Source organism: Atractosteus spatula, chromosome 13, assembly GCF_055471065.1.
Source record: "Atractosteus spatula isolate fAtrSpa1 chromosome 13, fAtrSpa1.hap1, whole genome shotgun sequence".
NCBI lineage: Eukaryota > Metazoa > Chordata > Actinopteri > Semionotiformes > Lepisosteidae > Atractosteus > Atractosteus spatula.
This window is the reverse complement of record NC_142718.1, coordinates 18,655,729-18,672,847: the sequence shown is the minus strand read 5'-3', so window position 1 is coordinate 18,672,847 and position 17,119 is coordinate 18,655,729. Positions and strand designations below refer to the sequence as shown.

Here is a 17,119-nt window from a genome sequence, read left to right as displayed (position 1 = left end):
TGTTACCATAAAAAGGACTCACAGAATCAAAGTTCTGTTGCCATGTGTGGGAGAACTATATTTTTCAGAACCACGGTGTTTGATCATTAAATTGAAATGGTCATGATAAGAAGGAGATAAGAATGTGGAAATTCTTAGAATAATCTTACAATTACAAAATACAATTCTAACAGGAGGGCATTTTATCTGAAGATCTTCTGCAGTTTCTGGAAAGAACCCCTGTTGTACTCATTCAGGCAATGATAAATAAGGAAATCAGACTGATCCTGTATATTTTTTTCCAAATGGTATAAAACTAACTTTTAGAACAAATCTATGTATAATGGAAAAGCAGACCAACTAGAAAGATAAATGAAAAATAATGTTTACATGAAGCAAATGGAACATTGCATAAGCAGCAAGTTAGTAGTATAAGACCACGTCACACTAATCGGAGAAGATGGATAAAAAAATCCACCCAATTCCCATTTTAAAATGCTTATTCTACAGGGTGTGGTATAATCCCAAAGCCCCTTTCTCAAGGTGAGTTTTGACTCACAGCAGTTGTAATTAGGGCCTATGTTAATATCAGCATGACTTCATGATCTGTAGGTGACAATTGGAGGATAGGTGCAATGCAAGTCACTTGTCTGAAACTTGTAGGAAAGTCGCGCATCAGCAAATCCCCTGTAAAGCACTTAGGGTTGAGAGGAGTATATATGGCCAAAGCTGGGACAGACCCAGAGCAGTACAGCTGGAGTTGGACCTGTTTGGTGCTGTGCAATGAACTCCACCATGATCTTCATCCTCCTGGGCCTCGTGGCATCCATTTATGCACTTCCTATTCAGGTAAAGTACACTTTATTATCACTGCTGTTTCATGGATGAGAATAAAACTTCCAGTTCATAGAAGGTGTGTTCCATTTTAGGTTTTAAGAGACACTGGCTGCTGTGCAAATTGTGTTGAATAAATTAATGCACTTAATTTATATACATTTTACATATATGGAATTGTCTTCACATTTCTTTGGTATGATATTCCTTTGAAAGGCAGTTATATGCAAATAATCTCACAAGATACAGTATTAGGTGAACCACAAGGTAGTTAATGTCAACTAATAAAAGCCATGCCTGTATCTTCTGCAATCAAAACCTCATTCGACATTGCCCTGTTTGTAAATTGTCTCATGTTTCCTTCACAGAATTCTTCTGTTACAGAAAATCACAGGTTTAAAAGAGGATATTCAGGTAACTGCTTGTCTTCAAATTTAGTATTGAATGACAATTTTCAAAGGCAAGGTGGAAGGGTATTTTTTAAAGTATTTGTAGGTCCAGCCAGACAAATACCAGCCTTATTAATCTATCCCGTATCAGACAAGCATAGTGCATACAGCATAGGCTAGTCAGAAACAGAGAAGATTGGGAGAAACTCGTACAGATGAACAGAAAAAGGGAAAACGAAGAACAAATCTGTAAACTACACAAATACTTTATACACACACAGGGTGAACAATAGAGTGGGAGGTTTTTTGGAGCATTACTTTTCTGCAACATTTCTCAAGAATTGTTTTTCTGAGTAGGAACAGGGACCCTAAATGTTTTTCCCAGTATGTTTGGTGATTCCCAGGTTGAAACACACTATGAACAGCTATATTTTATAAGTGACTTTAAGATTCTTTCACTCTGAGTCCTACTACAAGGCAGGTTTGTTTAGAGACCTACAGTATAGCGAGCACAAAACACACAGGTACTGTAATTCCTTGTTGATACAGAGAAAGATATCATGCTGGCTACTTTGTTCACCTCATTGTGTCAGAATAATACCACCTAAGCAGGAACCAGCATTGTCAAGTGAAGGGAGTTTAGTTAAATCAGAGGGAAAACTTCAATATTTATACTTACTGTACATGTGAGTCATTGTTCAGGTCCAGCATCATTTCTACACATAAAGTTCTCAGCAGTTCCATTCTGGAAAAAGAAAATTAGGTACTCCTTCACTGACAGTGCAGGAGAGACACCACCTTCCACTGATGTCTGTCACTGCTGATGAGCATTACAAGTCCTTCAGAACTTTAACTAAGACACAACAGCACAACAGGACATGCACACACGTGGGAGTGAATTTTAGCAAGTGACACACTCATTGAGCCAAACGTCATGACAGTAATAATGTCACAGGCTAAACAATGACTTGAGATGAGTTTATTCTGTCCCTTTAGGCAACATATTTTGTGGTGAAGTGAAAATTGAACTGATCATGATAGGTGGATGAAAACAATTGTCATAACTGCTATTATATAAGAGTGACATTTTTAAAGGGTTTTAACAAGTAGCATCAGGGACTGTGCTAGTAGAAAAAAAAACAAAGCTGTTAGAATGTAACCCAAAAACTTTCTCTCACACAGGAGAGCGCATGGCTGAAAATGACATGAATGCAATGGACAAAATCCTGGAGACAAACGAATATCATCGTAAGTGAAATACTTACACAGAATCAAACTCTTACATTGTTGGAGAAAAAGCATATACTGTAGTTGTAGCATAAAAATACCCAAAAATGATCAGAGAAAGGCAGCACTGCAGTGAAAGACAGAAAAGTTAAGAAGTACCAATGAATGATACAAGCAGGAGTTGGCAAATAATGGAATACACTGACTTAGCCAGCAAAGGTCTTCTGGCAGACAGCCTAATGAGCCTAATGGTCTAGAGGTGTTCAGACTAAGGCTACTCTATATCGTAAGACAACTTTGGCTGGTGTTCCTCCAAGGGTAGTGTGGAGCTGGCCAAGAGCTGCCTGGATCAGGAGAGTCAAGCAGGGTGTCCTGTACATCAGCTGGTCAAATGGTACTCGAGTAAGAGGTTTCAGAAAAAACAGCAACAGAAAAATAGCACATTGTTTTCTTGGTAATATATATTGTTTTGCAAAGTGGAATACAGCAACAGGAAAGCAGTCTTGAGAGCTCTAACATTGTTTTCAGAAAGTCATGAGCACAAATGGCACTACAAAAAAACAACAACTTGGGAAATGTGAATATTTCAGGTAATGAAATGACCAAATCACCATAAAGGCCAAGAGACGCTCTGTGAAGATTTTTCAGGTGCTCCCAACTATGATGCAATCCATGCAATTTTTTTACTCTCTGTGTGCATGCAGTGTCCTCGAAACATGCAGGCTTAACCTTTAAAGAAGGAGACATCGCCGTGCCCAGTAAACGCAGCGCAATTATCTGCGAGGGGAATAGTTGTCTCTGGCCGAAGTCTGTAGATGGCTATGTGTACGTGCCTTACATCATATCTCCGGATTACAGTAAGTATATCAACTCACTTTCTCCATAGCTGTTGCTCCAAGGTGCTTTAACTTCTGAGTGAATTTAGAGCACAGAAATAATCACAGTGCTGGCGTCCCAGCCAGGGTGTGTCCTGCCTTGTGCCCTCTGCTTGCCGGGATAGGCTCTGGCTCCCCCGCGACCCTCTATTAGATAAAGTGCTTTAGAAAATGGATGGATGGAAGTCATAAGAGTCATTTGGCAGATATTTTTACCCCATCCAGCAGACATGCTGCAGATTGTGAGCCACGCTTTAAAAACTGCTGCTGTTGTTCAGCTACGATTGGAAAGCATTTGCTAAGTGGAGAAAAATCTTACAGGAGTCAGCTTGAGCAAACTAACAGGTAGTGAGTCTGCGCAAAGCCAAAGTTCAAACCAGAATCTTCCAGGAATCAAGCCTCAGGCCTCCTTAACTACATCATTTCATTTAATATTTGCACATTAACAAGATCATTTTTACATTTCTTTGCTTTAGCTGGGTTATCACTGAAAGTATTTTTGGCAATAGTTTTATCTCCATCCCATGCAAGTTATTGTTTTTACGCAGTTTATTTATTAAGTAGTTATTATTATTATTTAGTAGTTGATTAGTATATATTTCATGGTATAAGTAGTTTCATTCCATAGAGAAAAGAGAAAAAAACTATGAAACACATGTGAAGACACCTAAAGCAGGGTCCCTAGCCAAAACTTTGTATTTTCTTACTTCATTTCAGCATGCAATTTACCTCTATTTCTTCCTTTGCAGCCAACCTACACTGATGCAGCTTCCCATTCAAACTACTACAGCTTCCATTTCTCTGCTCTGGAAAAAAAATAGATACATAAGCTTTGTTTTTATGAGCATGAAGTAAACTGAGCACCAAGAGAAGGTTATTGCCCTATAAACAGTACGCATGTTTTTTGGAGACATACACAGATTTTGGATAATGTTTTCAGCTTGATTTTGATTAAGAAATTATTCATGACAGGGTGCCACTGTAGCAGAGTGGTTAGAATTGCTGCCTCACAGCACTGGCATACTGGGTTCAGTTCAAGGCCTGGGGTGCGGTTTCTGTGGAGTTTGTATGTTATCTCCATGTCCCTGATGGTTTCCATCCACAGTCCAAAAACATACTGGTAGGTTAATTGGCCCTGGTATAAGTCTTTGCATCTCTGTATGTTTACCCTGTGATAGGGTGGCATCCTCTCCAGGGTGTACCATGTTTTGCACCCATTGCTTGCCAATATCCAGCCCAACCCTCAATTTGAAGAAATGATTAGAAAATGAATTGATGGATCATCCATGACTGACCATGATACCCTTGATTGAGAGTGTATCACTAAATCATCTCATGACTCATGAACCATCCAAACTCACCAGCAGCAGCCCTCTTTAGCAATGAATTAAGGCTTTGTATAAACCAAGCAGATGGACATCAAGGAATTTGTCACATCTGTAATGAATGATATACTAATTGATGGGGAAGTCCAAGTGGGATGGTCTGGGTTTCTGGACGCTAAAGAACTCTACATTGATCATGTCCTTTGACCTCAATTTCTGTCCTTCCTGTGGGCTGATCCTCACCCTACAACATTCCTGTAGAACAGCACGCATCCTCTTGCTGCACATGTAACAGCATTGACACATGAAAATGTGACTATGACACAGACGCCTAGTCCTAGACCTGAGCCACATTTACTTGTTGGAGGAGCTGGGACATTGTGTAGCCATAGCGCTCAGTGACCAGCTTATGCTTGCTCAAATCTCCCAGAGGAATGGAACAGAATCCGACAAGACAGTATCTGCACCCTGCTCTGTATGGATGTGGTTTGGCAATGCGCACTAATAGCCTGTGAATTAAAACATTAGAACAGTTACAAATGAGAGGTCATTGGTTCAGCTATCCCATTTGTTAGCTAGGAGCTTATTGATACAAGAATTTCATTTTGCCATTTCCTATAAAAAGCTAAAGCATTCCTATAATACCTACAGTATAAGCTTTAACAGTATGGCGGTCGAGTTTATTTCATATTCCCACAACCCTTTACTTTAAAAATTGCCTTCTGTGCTCAGTATTTAATGCACTTGCATATAATTACTAATGCTTACTTTCACAGCAGTATCTCTAGTTATGAATAATTGTCATTTCTATAATGAATTTACCTATGACTGTTCAATAAAATAGTGCATCTGCTTAAAAAAAACATTTTCTGATAACTGAATTCATTGCCATTATAAGCACTTAGTTTCTGCTCAGAGTATATTTGAAGCATTCAGCTGTACAGAGAGTGGCCTATCAGTCTGCTATTCTAATCTCACAGACGACATGGACAGAATAACCATTGAGATGGGAATGCAGGACATCTCCAGTGGCACCTGCGTGAAATTTGTACCACGCAGCCATGAGACCAACTATCTGGACATTAAGCCTAAATTCGGGTGAGCCCTTTCTTAAAATGAGTTTTACTGGTCAGTGGGAAAGAAATATGGAGAAAAATGTATCTATTTTAAAATAAAACCATTCAAAATGTTTGTCATTGAGGTAACTACCATCTAATTTGAAATCTTGACTTTACAATTAATGAGCTTTAGCATTTATAAATAACCACAGCAGCTGAAACGGTTGTAAAGTCCATGGTGTTTTTATCCTATCATGCAGCTGTTGGTCCTTCCTTGGTGTCAATGGTGGAGCCCAGCCACTTTCACTGCAGGCTCCAGGCTGCATGTGGTCTGGAATTGCCTCCCACGAGCTCATGCACGCTCTGGGCTTCGTCCATGAACAGTCTCGCTCTGACAGAGACAACCATGTTACCATCATGTGGGAAAACATCATGAAAGGTCAGGACAGCATAATCCTCTGGCAGTTTCACAGAAACCAGAAAATATTTTCAGAATAAAAAAAACTAACAGCCGTTATCTTGTATTTTGTCCCCACAGACAGGAATTATAATTTTGAGAAGTACAACACAAACAACCTGAATACTCCCTATGACTATGGATCTATCATGCATTATGGAAAGTAAGTATTGCCATATAAGGAAATGTGCATTTCTGGTAAAGAAAGTGAATTAGAAGAAGGATTAAGATACAGAAAAACAGTAAACTGTTTACTGAAGGCAACTAACCATTAAGCACATCTTTTTCTTAAAGATCGTAAAGACAAGACGAGATGAAGTAGCAAGAGCTTATTATGGTTTTAGGTTTAAAATTGTCAAAAGTCATAATAGTTTGTAGTGACATCCTGACAAATAGAAATTGCAGCACTGGAACTAAGCTTCCAGTGCTTGTAACAGTAAAGAAATGGCTCAGTTTTAATAACGTCTTGAATAAAAATATTCTACATAGAATTGAATATACTTGTTAACTTATAAATGAATCATAGCAAAGGAATTCAAGATTGCAAGATTCAGTTTTACTTTAATAGAGCCTTGGATTTACAGATTATGATCCAAGAATACTCCCCCCCCCCCCACCATGACACAGCAAAACTAGTCAGCAGATAAAACGCATAAAAATCAATACTGTTGAGTGAATTATGGGAATTCTGATACATTCACAGCGTTCCTCAGGTCACCGTGACAAGCTAGGTGAATGTAGGAGTATATGAAACCCAGGGAGTATTTGAAGTGTCTAAGAGCTGGATAATTGTCATTATACTTGTCACACAGGTCATCATTGCTATTGGTGTAGATTCAGCACTGATAATTGCTGAACATCACAACTTTACATTGAAATGTTTTTATGCAGATACGCTTTCTCAGAGGATGGTGATCCTACAATTGTCCCCAAACCGAACCCTAATGTTCCAATTGGACAGAGAGAAGGCCCCAGTTCCATTGACATACTGAAAATAAACACCCTCTACAAATGTGGTAAGAAACACTTCTAGACTTCCCTACCTCTCTCGTAATGCCATTTGTAACCTGAACTACTAGTTATTTTGGACAAGTTCCACAGATGACCACCTCTGACAGCCATCAAGACCACGACCATACAGCTTTTAATTAGATGCTTTTCAACTGCTTAAGACCTCTAAGGAAGTAAATTAGTTTGTGGTTTGAAATCCCCTAGATCGCACGCACCCTCAAGAAGAGTTTAGAATATACTCTCCCAATGTCTTTTAGTCAAGTGAGATTTAAATACTGAAGCACCTTAATTGGATTAACCGTTTTTTTAAATAATGTTTTGCATTTCCTCCATAAGGTGGCCTTGTGTAAGAAACGGAAAAATCAAGATGGATTTGGTTACGAGACTAACCCGCAACAAACGGAAGAACTTACCCCTCAACCCCTATCAAATTCCTCAGGATGTCTGAACTTCAATAAAAAATGTCACTTATGAAATGGATCGTTTATCAATTTTGTGCAGAGAACATTTAAGCAATCTTAGGGCACAGGGCAGGCAATTCATCTACCAGAACCATGTAGCCACAGTAGGGAAAATACTAGGTTTCTCAAATATGCTTCACCTCCCATGTAGTTATTTAGAAATCAGTACATGGGTAAAAAGGATAGAATACTATTAAAGTATAAGGGTATTTTCATTACTGATGTATGAAAAATATTTTGTCAAATGTTCTGACCAAGTACGCTTATTACTCAATGACCATACCACCAGTTTCAAGATTTATTGTCTTTAAAATATTTATTTAGTAGAAATGCCAACATAAAAAATAATTTTAAAAAATAAAACCTTTGTGCTAAACATTGTGCATTCAAACAGTGATCAACCTATTTGGCTTCATTTACAAAATTATAGAACATGTGCAATAAGTGTAGTAACAGGCATTAAGAAAACAGGTAAATATTTACAGAACAAAAACAGGTTTCAGTCCTTCAAACCTTTCATATCGACACCTCAAAGTGATTCAATTTTCTTGGGCAACTTCAGATTCAGCAATTTAAAAGACACAACTAAAAAAAGTTATTAAAAATCTGCTGTTCATTACATATACAGTGATAAAGAAGCTTCTACAGACTAAACAGAGGGCACTTCAACGTTCCTTCATCGGTTAGATTTCCTGGAGTAGGGAAGCCCAGCAGGAGAGCCTGCAGAAGATGATTGCAATGTATTAAAGTAAAAAAGGTTACCACACTTACAAAAACAGCCAAAATGATCAAGGATTTAGACTGACTCTTGTATAAAGCATTATAGCCCAGATAAGCAAATGTTCACACAAATTCGGTCTTTTGAAACATGTAATTTCTCAGCAATCCTGCAAATTTCGGAGTGATTCAAAAGATATTCACCTGCGTTGTACTGGAAAAAGGGTAGCAGACACTCTATAGTTCTCAAGCAACCACTTCCCAGAACAGCAAATCATACCAATGACACTACCTGACACATAGTAACGAATAATAACGCATTAAAAATCTGCAAAGGGGAACTCGGAATTCAAATATATTTTTACCTGGCAAAAAGAAAACTAAAATGAAAACTAAAACTAAAACTAAAAACATCACTGAACAACTAATATTTGGTAATTTCACAAATTATTCAACTTAATATTTTGAAAGGTCAAAGTACAATGTATTAAAGATTACAATAGTAATTTTCACAGAAAGCAGATAATCATAAGGAAAAAGTGAACTTCATGTCAAATTTTGCCCCCCCATGTGATTATTAGGTTGAAAATCTATTCAATTTTATCTCTTTGGGTTTATTTTGGTTCCCTCTCCTCACCTGGCTGCAGACCCCCGAGACGCTGCTGTATGGCCTCCAGGTGATGAATGTACTCTGTCAGGGAGTGCTCTGGGTCCTGGGATGGACTGTGGGACTGATCGGCTTTCAGCAGGATAGAACTAGGGCAAGACCTGAGGTAAAGAGTTCACATGGATTTATAGCACAGATCTTTAAAATTTCAAAGGAAAAACCAAAACTGGACCAGAATTAAGAATTGTATACTCCAAGGCATTTCTTTTGCCTAACTTTAAAATTTCAAGTCAGTCCTGTGGGTATAGGTTGCTGCTTAAAGGTAAACTAAAGCAAATGAAAGAGGCCACATGTAACCAAAGGAAAATTGTTTTCTGCAAGACGTCTGGCAGGTCAGACAGGTAAGCACTCATTTTACACATTATGCAAATAATCATGGCTGTTATTTGTACATAAATTGTAGATTATAAAACCCATCATTTCAGTAAACCACTTAATGTTTATAGTATATTCTGAATTAGATGTTTATTCTTAGCTTAAATGAAAGTGTAGAAGAGCCAAGCTTTCTATTAAGCAGATGCTACATGGCGCATTTAAATAGCTAACACCAACAGTTACGGGGTGAGGGGTGCTCCTTCAGAGAAACTAAGAAAATAGAGGCCATGTCTCCAGTAACCATGGGATTACATGGGATCCAAATGGCTCCATGAGCTATTGATGAACTTCAGCAGGTATCGTGCCCTTTGAATATTGAAATCACATAGGACTGTGCTGACGTGCCCTTCAATAATGTGAACCTGAATACTTTACCTCCATAAACGTTACCTACACAAACTACTGTACCTTGAGGTAATTACAAAATTCATAAATTCTTCCAATGCACTGCCTTACAAATTCAAATCCCCGTAAGTCACAAGTACATGATCCCTTATTGTAACAGTTACAAGATAAAGGTAAAAGCACAAAGGGAAAGAAAAAAATCAGAAGGACCAGAGTCTCCTATCTAACTTGCGACTTTGCAGATTTCTTACCTGTTATGAAGCCTGAAAGGTGATTTGGGTGAAGAGACCACCTGTGAAACAAGACTCCTCTGGTGAACTCCGAAGTCTCGAGTGGGCGGAGAGTTGAAGACGAGGCCAGAGTGATGCGGTCTCAGCACTTCAGTTCTGATGCCAGGGACTGCAAAAACGAAGTTATGATTTTTAATGCAGATGTTATATTGTTATACTGCAGTATCCTCATGCACTGAGAAGAGCTGTAAACATAAGATTGAGACACATGCTTATCTTATTACATTTCTTCGGGAAATTTCATGAGACAAGTGAAGCGACAGCTTCTGACCACGTCTGAACAGATGATGCATGATAAACCAAAGATTTCTATCTCACTATTAATATTTCCCATATTGAGCTGTTGTACTGCCCGAGTCCATGATGCCCAATGATGTGCAATTCATCCTACAGTCCATGTAAGAGCTGGCATAAAATCTGCCAAGAAACACTACAAATCCTAGATAGAACACCAACGCTAACCCACGACGCATGTGGCAAGACAAATACAATCACAAGCTACAAGAACAAAACAAGCCCTGTAAACGCTACTGACCCCTCCCTCCCAAACAAGCTGAACACCTTCTACGCACGCTTCGAAGCTCATAACCCTGAACCAACCACCTGGACCACTGACTCCCCTGCCACCCTGCCACCCCACCCCCCCACACTATCCAAGCTACATGTGTGGAAATCACTAAGTAGAGTGAACACACAAAAAGCTGCTTGACCTGATGGTATCCCTGGCCTGGTACTCAGAACATGTACCTGGCAGATAGCTGATGTCTGTACTGACATCTTCAACATATCCTTGGCCCAGGCTACTGTACCTAGCTGCTTCAAGACAACCACCATCATGCCAGTACCTAAAAAATCAGCACCCACATGCCTGAACGACTACCACCCTATTGCACTCACCCCATCATAATGAAGTGCTTTGAAAAACTACTTACTCCACACATTAAAGCCAGCATTCCAAATCCTCTTGATCCTCTCCAGAGGATGCAATTTCTATACCTTTACACACCACACTAAACCACCTGGATAAAAGGAACACCTATACAAGAATGCTGTTCATTGACTTTAGCTCAGCATTTAACACCATCATAACCATACAACTTGCTACCAAACTCTGGGCTCTATGTCTAGAAACCACTCTCTGTAGCTGGATCCTAGACTTCCTCACCAGCAGACCCCAGACTATCAGGATTGGCAACCTCACCTCCAACACGCTCACCCTTAACACTGGTGCCCCTCAAAGCTGTGTGCTCAGCCCACTGCTTTACTCCCTGTTCACCCACAACTGTACTGCCAAGTTCAGCACAAACACCATCATCAAGTATGCTGACGATACCACAGTCATGGGCCTGTAGGATGAGACTGCCTACAGGGAGGAGATAAAACAACTTGCAGACTGGTGCTGAACCAACAACCTATGTCTCAACATCAGCAAAGCCAAAGAGCTGATCGTTGACTTCAGGAGACAAGGAAAAGTCCACTCCCCCATCTACATTGAAGGGTCTGCGGTGGAGATGGTGAATAACTTCAAATTCCTAGGTGTTCACATCTCTAAGGACCTCACATGGACACTCAACACCTCCAGTCTCATCAAGAAGGCACAACAGCGGCTGTACTTCCTGAGAAGGCTGAAGAAAACACGCCTGCATCCAAAGAGCCAACTTCTACAGATGTACGGTGAAGAGCATACTGACCAGCTGCATCACAGTCTGGTACGGCAACTGCACCGCATCCGATCGTAAGGCACTGCAGCAGGTGGTAAAAACCGCCCAACACATTATTGGCAGTGCCTTACCATCCATCCAGGAAATCTACACCACCAGAAGTTTGAAAAAATCCACCACAATTATGTCTGACCCCCCTACCATCTGGCATAAGGTTCCAGACACTCCAGTCGCACACAACCAGATTCCAAAATAGCTTCTTCCCTAGAACCGTCAAGCTGGTAACGCCCCCACTCCCTCCCATCATACTATGATCTCTCCTCACTTCTTCCTGTACCCACAATGACTGTACTCCAACACCACTACATACACAACAACCGAATGTAAGCCGAAATTGTACTTAAAACTGTACTAGTTGTAATATTTATTAATCACCGTATTATTTTTGCACTGTTTCACGAATTACTTTTGCACCGTTTTTGTCCGTTGTATACTTTTCTTTTTGCATATTTGCACTGTTTTTGATTACACTGTTATTGTGTTACTGTCTATTGTCTTGTCTTCTGTTCTATTTATATACTGCACCTGAGAGACTAATAAGAAACACTTTTCACTATACTATGCACCCATGTAAGTATAATGACAAATAAAGTTGAGTTGAATTGAATTGAATGTATTGAGGTCTATAACTCTATAAAAACCTTAAAGAGTACAAATGTTTATCAAATTCCTAGAATGCACTTGTTACAATGAAAAATCGTAGGGACTTGGATATAAACTTAACATTCACCTCTTATTTTTCATACTACCATAACTGGTTAGCCACTTACCCTTGCTGTGTTCAGCTCCATTTACAACAGCTGTAGGCAGCTGACCTTTTCTGGTGGCCTTCTGCCACTTTTTAACCAAAAACCTCAATCTGTGCAAGAGAAGACAGAGAAACAGTTGACAATTGCTAGTCAGCAAAATGGCCAAAGAAGTTTCTGGTAACCATAGCTCTAAGAGTGGCTTTAAATTACATGATTGAAAATGCTGTAAAATGCTTTATATTTTAGCTACACATCACTGGCTTACCACACAACCAAATAATTTGGGGGATACCAAGGCTACACATGTTGGGTTCCTCATAAAATTGCTGGCTCTCACCTAACTTCCAAACTAATATTGAAGTCACTGCAATAAGCAATTCACACAAGGCAGAAAACGCTGATGAGCTGGTATTAGTCTTTCAGTTCTAAACTATTCAACTTCCCTTTAGTTTATTCTACCAAACCAACAAGTGAGACTCAGCACTATTTTCATGTTGTCACTTTCGAGTGCCACTATTTACTGCATTCTTCCCACTACTCAGTTTAGATTTCCACAGTAATGGAGCCAGTTGTGCAACAGAGTCTGACCTGGCCATACTTACCGGGATATGGCAATGACGACGCGGACTGCAGATCTGAACCTGCTGATCGGTTGTGAACGCGTTGCCTCCTGGAGGTCCCCTGGAGAGGGATAGACATCCATTCTGGCAATCAGGGACAACGTGGCCTGCTCACAGTCCTGAAACCCTCCCAGCAAAAGCAGCAGGTACTTCTTCTGGTACACCAGTGCCTTCCTGAAGCTCTCTGCCCTCAGGTACTTCCCATAGAGTCGCTGTAGCTGTTTAAACACAAACAAAAAGAGTTACTAGCAGTTATGCCAGTATTTTGCCTATTCTTTGAACTTGCTACCAAATTGCCCCTCCCATTTTTATTTATTGCTGAATGAAAAAGGATCAAGTGTGCTCCTTTGTACAGAAGCCATGTACATTACCAATGAATATACATCAGGTACATATATTATAGTTATTAAAATGGGATTTACTCGCTTAACCTTAATTTACATGACCCAACAACTATAGAGATGGCACAGCATGAACTGGAGTTGTGATTAGTCAAGTTCTTTTTACACTAAGACTGAGGGACAGTTTGCAAAATGCCTCTTAGGCTCAGGTGACCCAGGATAGCCAATTAATTTAAAGCATAATTAAAATTAGTTTGTGCAAATTGAGCACTGTTCTGAAGTGATTTTAGTAGTTTAAAGGATGTACAATTGAGTACTTTTGGGGAGCACTGCAGTGTACAATCAGGTTACTATTAACCTCTACAAGTGAAGATCTACTGTACAGCAACTAGACATTGTTGATCGAATATTTACCTTCATATCAATTTGTTCATTGTACAGAACAATAAGTGCATCGTTCCGCATGCTTGCGCTACACTCACTGATTCATTAGGATGGTCTACAGAAAACCTTCATTCAGTAAAGAAGAGGACTTTGCTCCAGTTCCTAGGTGAAGTGACAATCTAGCCTCCAAGATACCAAAGGAATGAAAGTGTCGATGTCTTGAGAAGCAAGGCATATTGGTCTGTGTTTTTAATTTATCAGGCCAAAACATTTAACAGGTTTAATTCTTACTCATGAGGCGATTACAAACTTAGCCAAGCAGCAAGTCCCCGATTCTGATGACCGGGTTTCTGCACGATTGAGTTTTACAGCTCAAAGGCAATAAATAAAAATTACCTCAATGCTCAGCTTTAATTCAAAAACACAGAAAGCCCTCAAAAGCCTCTATGTTCTTTTTATTCAACAAGACTCTTAGACTTGCAGGATTCAAGTTCCCATTCTATATGCTTTTTTGCATTTGTTAGCCGAGAATATCGCAATCTACAACTTATCTTTACTGGTATTGTGGTTAAAAGTGAAATAACATGCAATTTATCACTTTGGTTTACCTGCTATAATTTTTTTTTTAAATTAGCTGTGATTCTCAAGGCCGTCAGAATTGAGCAATTAATCAAATTGCAAATTAATCAACCCCCACCAAAAACATTAAATCAACATTTTCTAAGTTTCTTTTAATGTTCAGTATCTGCAGAATGTTGTAAAAACTGTAATAGTACACAGAACTGCACAACACCAAACTAAAAAACCAGTGGTGCCCTTTAGGTTTTTTGTTTATTGACCTACCTCTTTAAACTGCCAAAGAAGAAACACACTGAAGTATAATCTGGAGATAGTTACCTTGCTGGAGCTCTCAGGAACTGGTCTGTTCTCTATCTCTGCAGTAACGTGGGAAAGCTCGGATTCTGCTTTCTTTAGGGCCATCTGTAGGGCTGCCTTTTCCTTCTGCCAAGCTAGCTTCTCAGACAGTGGGACAGTATCAGCTGGCTCCAGCTTTGGAATACAAAGATAATGAAGTGCAACTGACTGCTCTTAATGATTTATACATTTAACTCAGACTTGTATAATGCTTTTACCCCATTTCACTCAGTATTTGATGTTCCAAATCACATTTAATGGGAAAGGTACAAAAACATTGGCAAAGTAAGAAGCATACAAAGCTATCATAAACCATATTGCTTGTGCCATGATGAATAAAGGCTGATTAATTCCAATTAAAAATAAATTGTCCAGGCTTTAGAGATACTAATCAATTATGTATGGGAGAATATTTTAAATCTACCATATGTTTTGACACATATTGCACTATTGAGGATGATCACGTGCAAACACTCCATTTCAATAATGGAGTACTTGATTTAAATTAATTTTGACTCTAGTAAACATGACAGAGATGACCACAGAACTATGCTTACTTCAGAATACCATAAGACCTCAATAAGATCTGATTGTAAGTTATACTATAGCAATACTTGCTGATTCATGGCTATAAAAAATACCTGACATGCATAAGCTAAAGTACTGTACAACTTAATTTTCGTATTCTACAGATCCACACTATACTTGTGCTCTCTTCAAGATTTCATCCAAACAGATTACCTAGTCAGCTTCATCTGTACACAAGCCGCAAACTCAATGCTCAAATATTTCTAAAACCTGCTGTATATCTACAGCAAAATTATTTATGGACATTAACAGACCACTGCTGAGGTATGCCAGTTCGAACGGAACTAGAATGAAGACTGAAGTGAACCTCCAGTTACCTGGTCTCTGGCTTTCCTTTGCTCCGTGTACATCGACCGTTCCTTCTCCAAGCGGGTTACAGAGCGTTTCAGCTCCAATTTATCGGCAGTCAGTGCTGTCAAACGGCAGGTTAAATGTGAATTCTCTCTCAGCAATCGGTCAGCTAGGCTTGAAGTGGTTTGTGCTGGGCTCTGCAGTGGAAAAATTGAGGTGCTTTTATTCTTTCTGTAAACATCACATACTGTAAACTAGACAAACTATGGCTGTATTGCTTCTTGATTAGAAAAGACGTGTATTGTTTGTATTTTGCTACATACTAGCAGGGATGTCAAGACAATCTAGTGTTATATTCATAAAACTTAACATTGAAGCTTGCCACTCCAATTGTCTGTACTTGAAACTGCATGAAACAAGTTTAAATTAAAATGACCAAAGACAAATTTAGTGATAAGGAAATTTAAAATAAGTAACAGGATAAAATATCCAATTTACTAAAACATTCTTTTGATTTCACCTATTGAGCTCTTTGTTGATTATATCAAATATACTTGCTGTTTAAAGAGGGTTTCTCTGCATATCTTATTCGGGCCTAAACGAGAAGAGGAGTTTTTGTCGAGTGATAGAGGCAAGTCTTAAAACAATCTGCAATTCCAAATGTGTGGCTTTGAAACCAAAGGGCTTGTCAGGCAGATATATTGATTACATAATTCACATTCTGCAAGAACCTGAAACCAAAACAATTCAACAAAAACTGTTTACATACTACTGTGGAGAAATATACAGTATTAAGATATCATGGTTAACTAGTGCAATTGTAACTGTTACATAAATTAAACTAAAATCTAACTTGTGGCTGTATTTGTACATTGAAGAATTCTAGGAGATTTTTATATCCATCTAATTACTGTTACTCAAACTGCCTATCCAATCACACCTTATTTCATAACATTACCTTCAGAAGCATTTCACAGTCTTTCACAGCAGTAATTTGTTTTGGTTCTTTATAGGATCATCCAATTTTCAGGTTTAAGAGCAATCTTTACATCTTTCTTTTAGCCATATTTCAAATAAATTGACATCCCATCTACTTTTAATCAAATGTGCCAGCTGAAAACTGTTCATGACCAAAAACAATGCTTCATTTGTAAGTGGTTGAACAAAATGCAAACCTTGTACACAAGTATTTGTGCTGCATTTTATAAATCTACTTAAATTATTCTCTTTATTTAAAAACAATGTTCTGAATCCAAGAAAATCATCACAACACTGGCTCAGAATCACAATACAAAGTTTTTTGATTTACAAGATCAACAGACCAGCTTAGTTTCACTCACCTGTGTAACAATGAACAACTACCAACTAAAAACACTAGTGTGATGTTACAAAGTTCTATGGCACTCAAAAGCCTAAAATTGTATTGGCAATTCAACATTTCCCATGGTTTATCCTTAGGGCCCAAAGCAAAGGAAGTGACCAACTACATATTTGATCACT

General features: G+C 38.8%; 2 protein-coding genes across 2 annotated transcripts in view; one reads left to right on the top strand and one right to left on the bottom strand.

Annotated features, from left to right (window-relative positions):
- Positions 1-762: 762 nt before the first annotated feature.
- On the top strand, positions 763-7,626 carry LOC148821830 (hatching enzyme 1.2-like). The gene is made up of 9 exons (XM_088930382.1): positions 763-828; positions 1,182-1,227; positions 2,385-2,450; positions 3,134-3,286; positions 5,610-5,727; positions 5,948-6,126; positions 6,226-6,307; positions 7,036-7,160; positions 7,492-7,626. Exons 1-9 carry the CDS (start codon positions 763-765, stop codon positions 7,503-7,505), a joined length of 849 nt encoding a protein of 282 aa, XP_088786508.1. The 3' UTR covers positions 7,506-7,626.
- A 293-nt stretch (positions 7,627-7,919) lies between these two features.
- pcnt (pericentrin) overlaps positions 7,920-17,119 on the bottom strand; it is a 72,519-nt gene continuing 63,319 nt past the window's right edge. The window contains exons 49-55 of the mRNA XM_088930798.1: positions 15,646-15,816; positions 14,723-14,875; positions 13,083-13,318; positions 12,502-12,590; positions 9,972-10,119; positions 8,971-9,101; positions 7,920-8,336 (exon numbers count right to left, since the gene is read on the bottom strand). Of these exons, the coding sequence (XP_088786924.1) occupies positions 8,293-8,336; positions 8,971-9,101; positions 9,972-10,119; positions 12,502-12,590; positions 13,083-13,318; positions 14,723-14,875; positions 15,646-15,816 (972 nt within the window). The 3' untranslated portion in view covers positions 7,920-8,292. The remainder of the gene's footprint in view (positions 8,337-8,970; positions 9,102-9,971; positions 10,120-12,501; positions 12,591-13,082; positions 13,319-14,722; positions 14,876-15,645; positions 15,817-17,119) is intronic.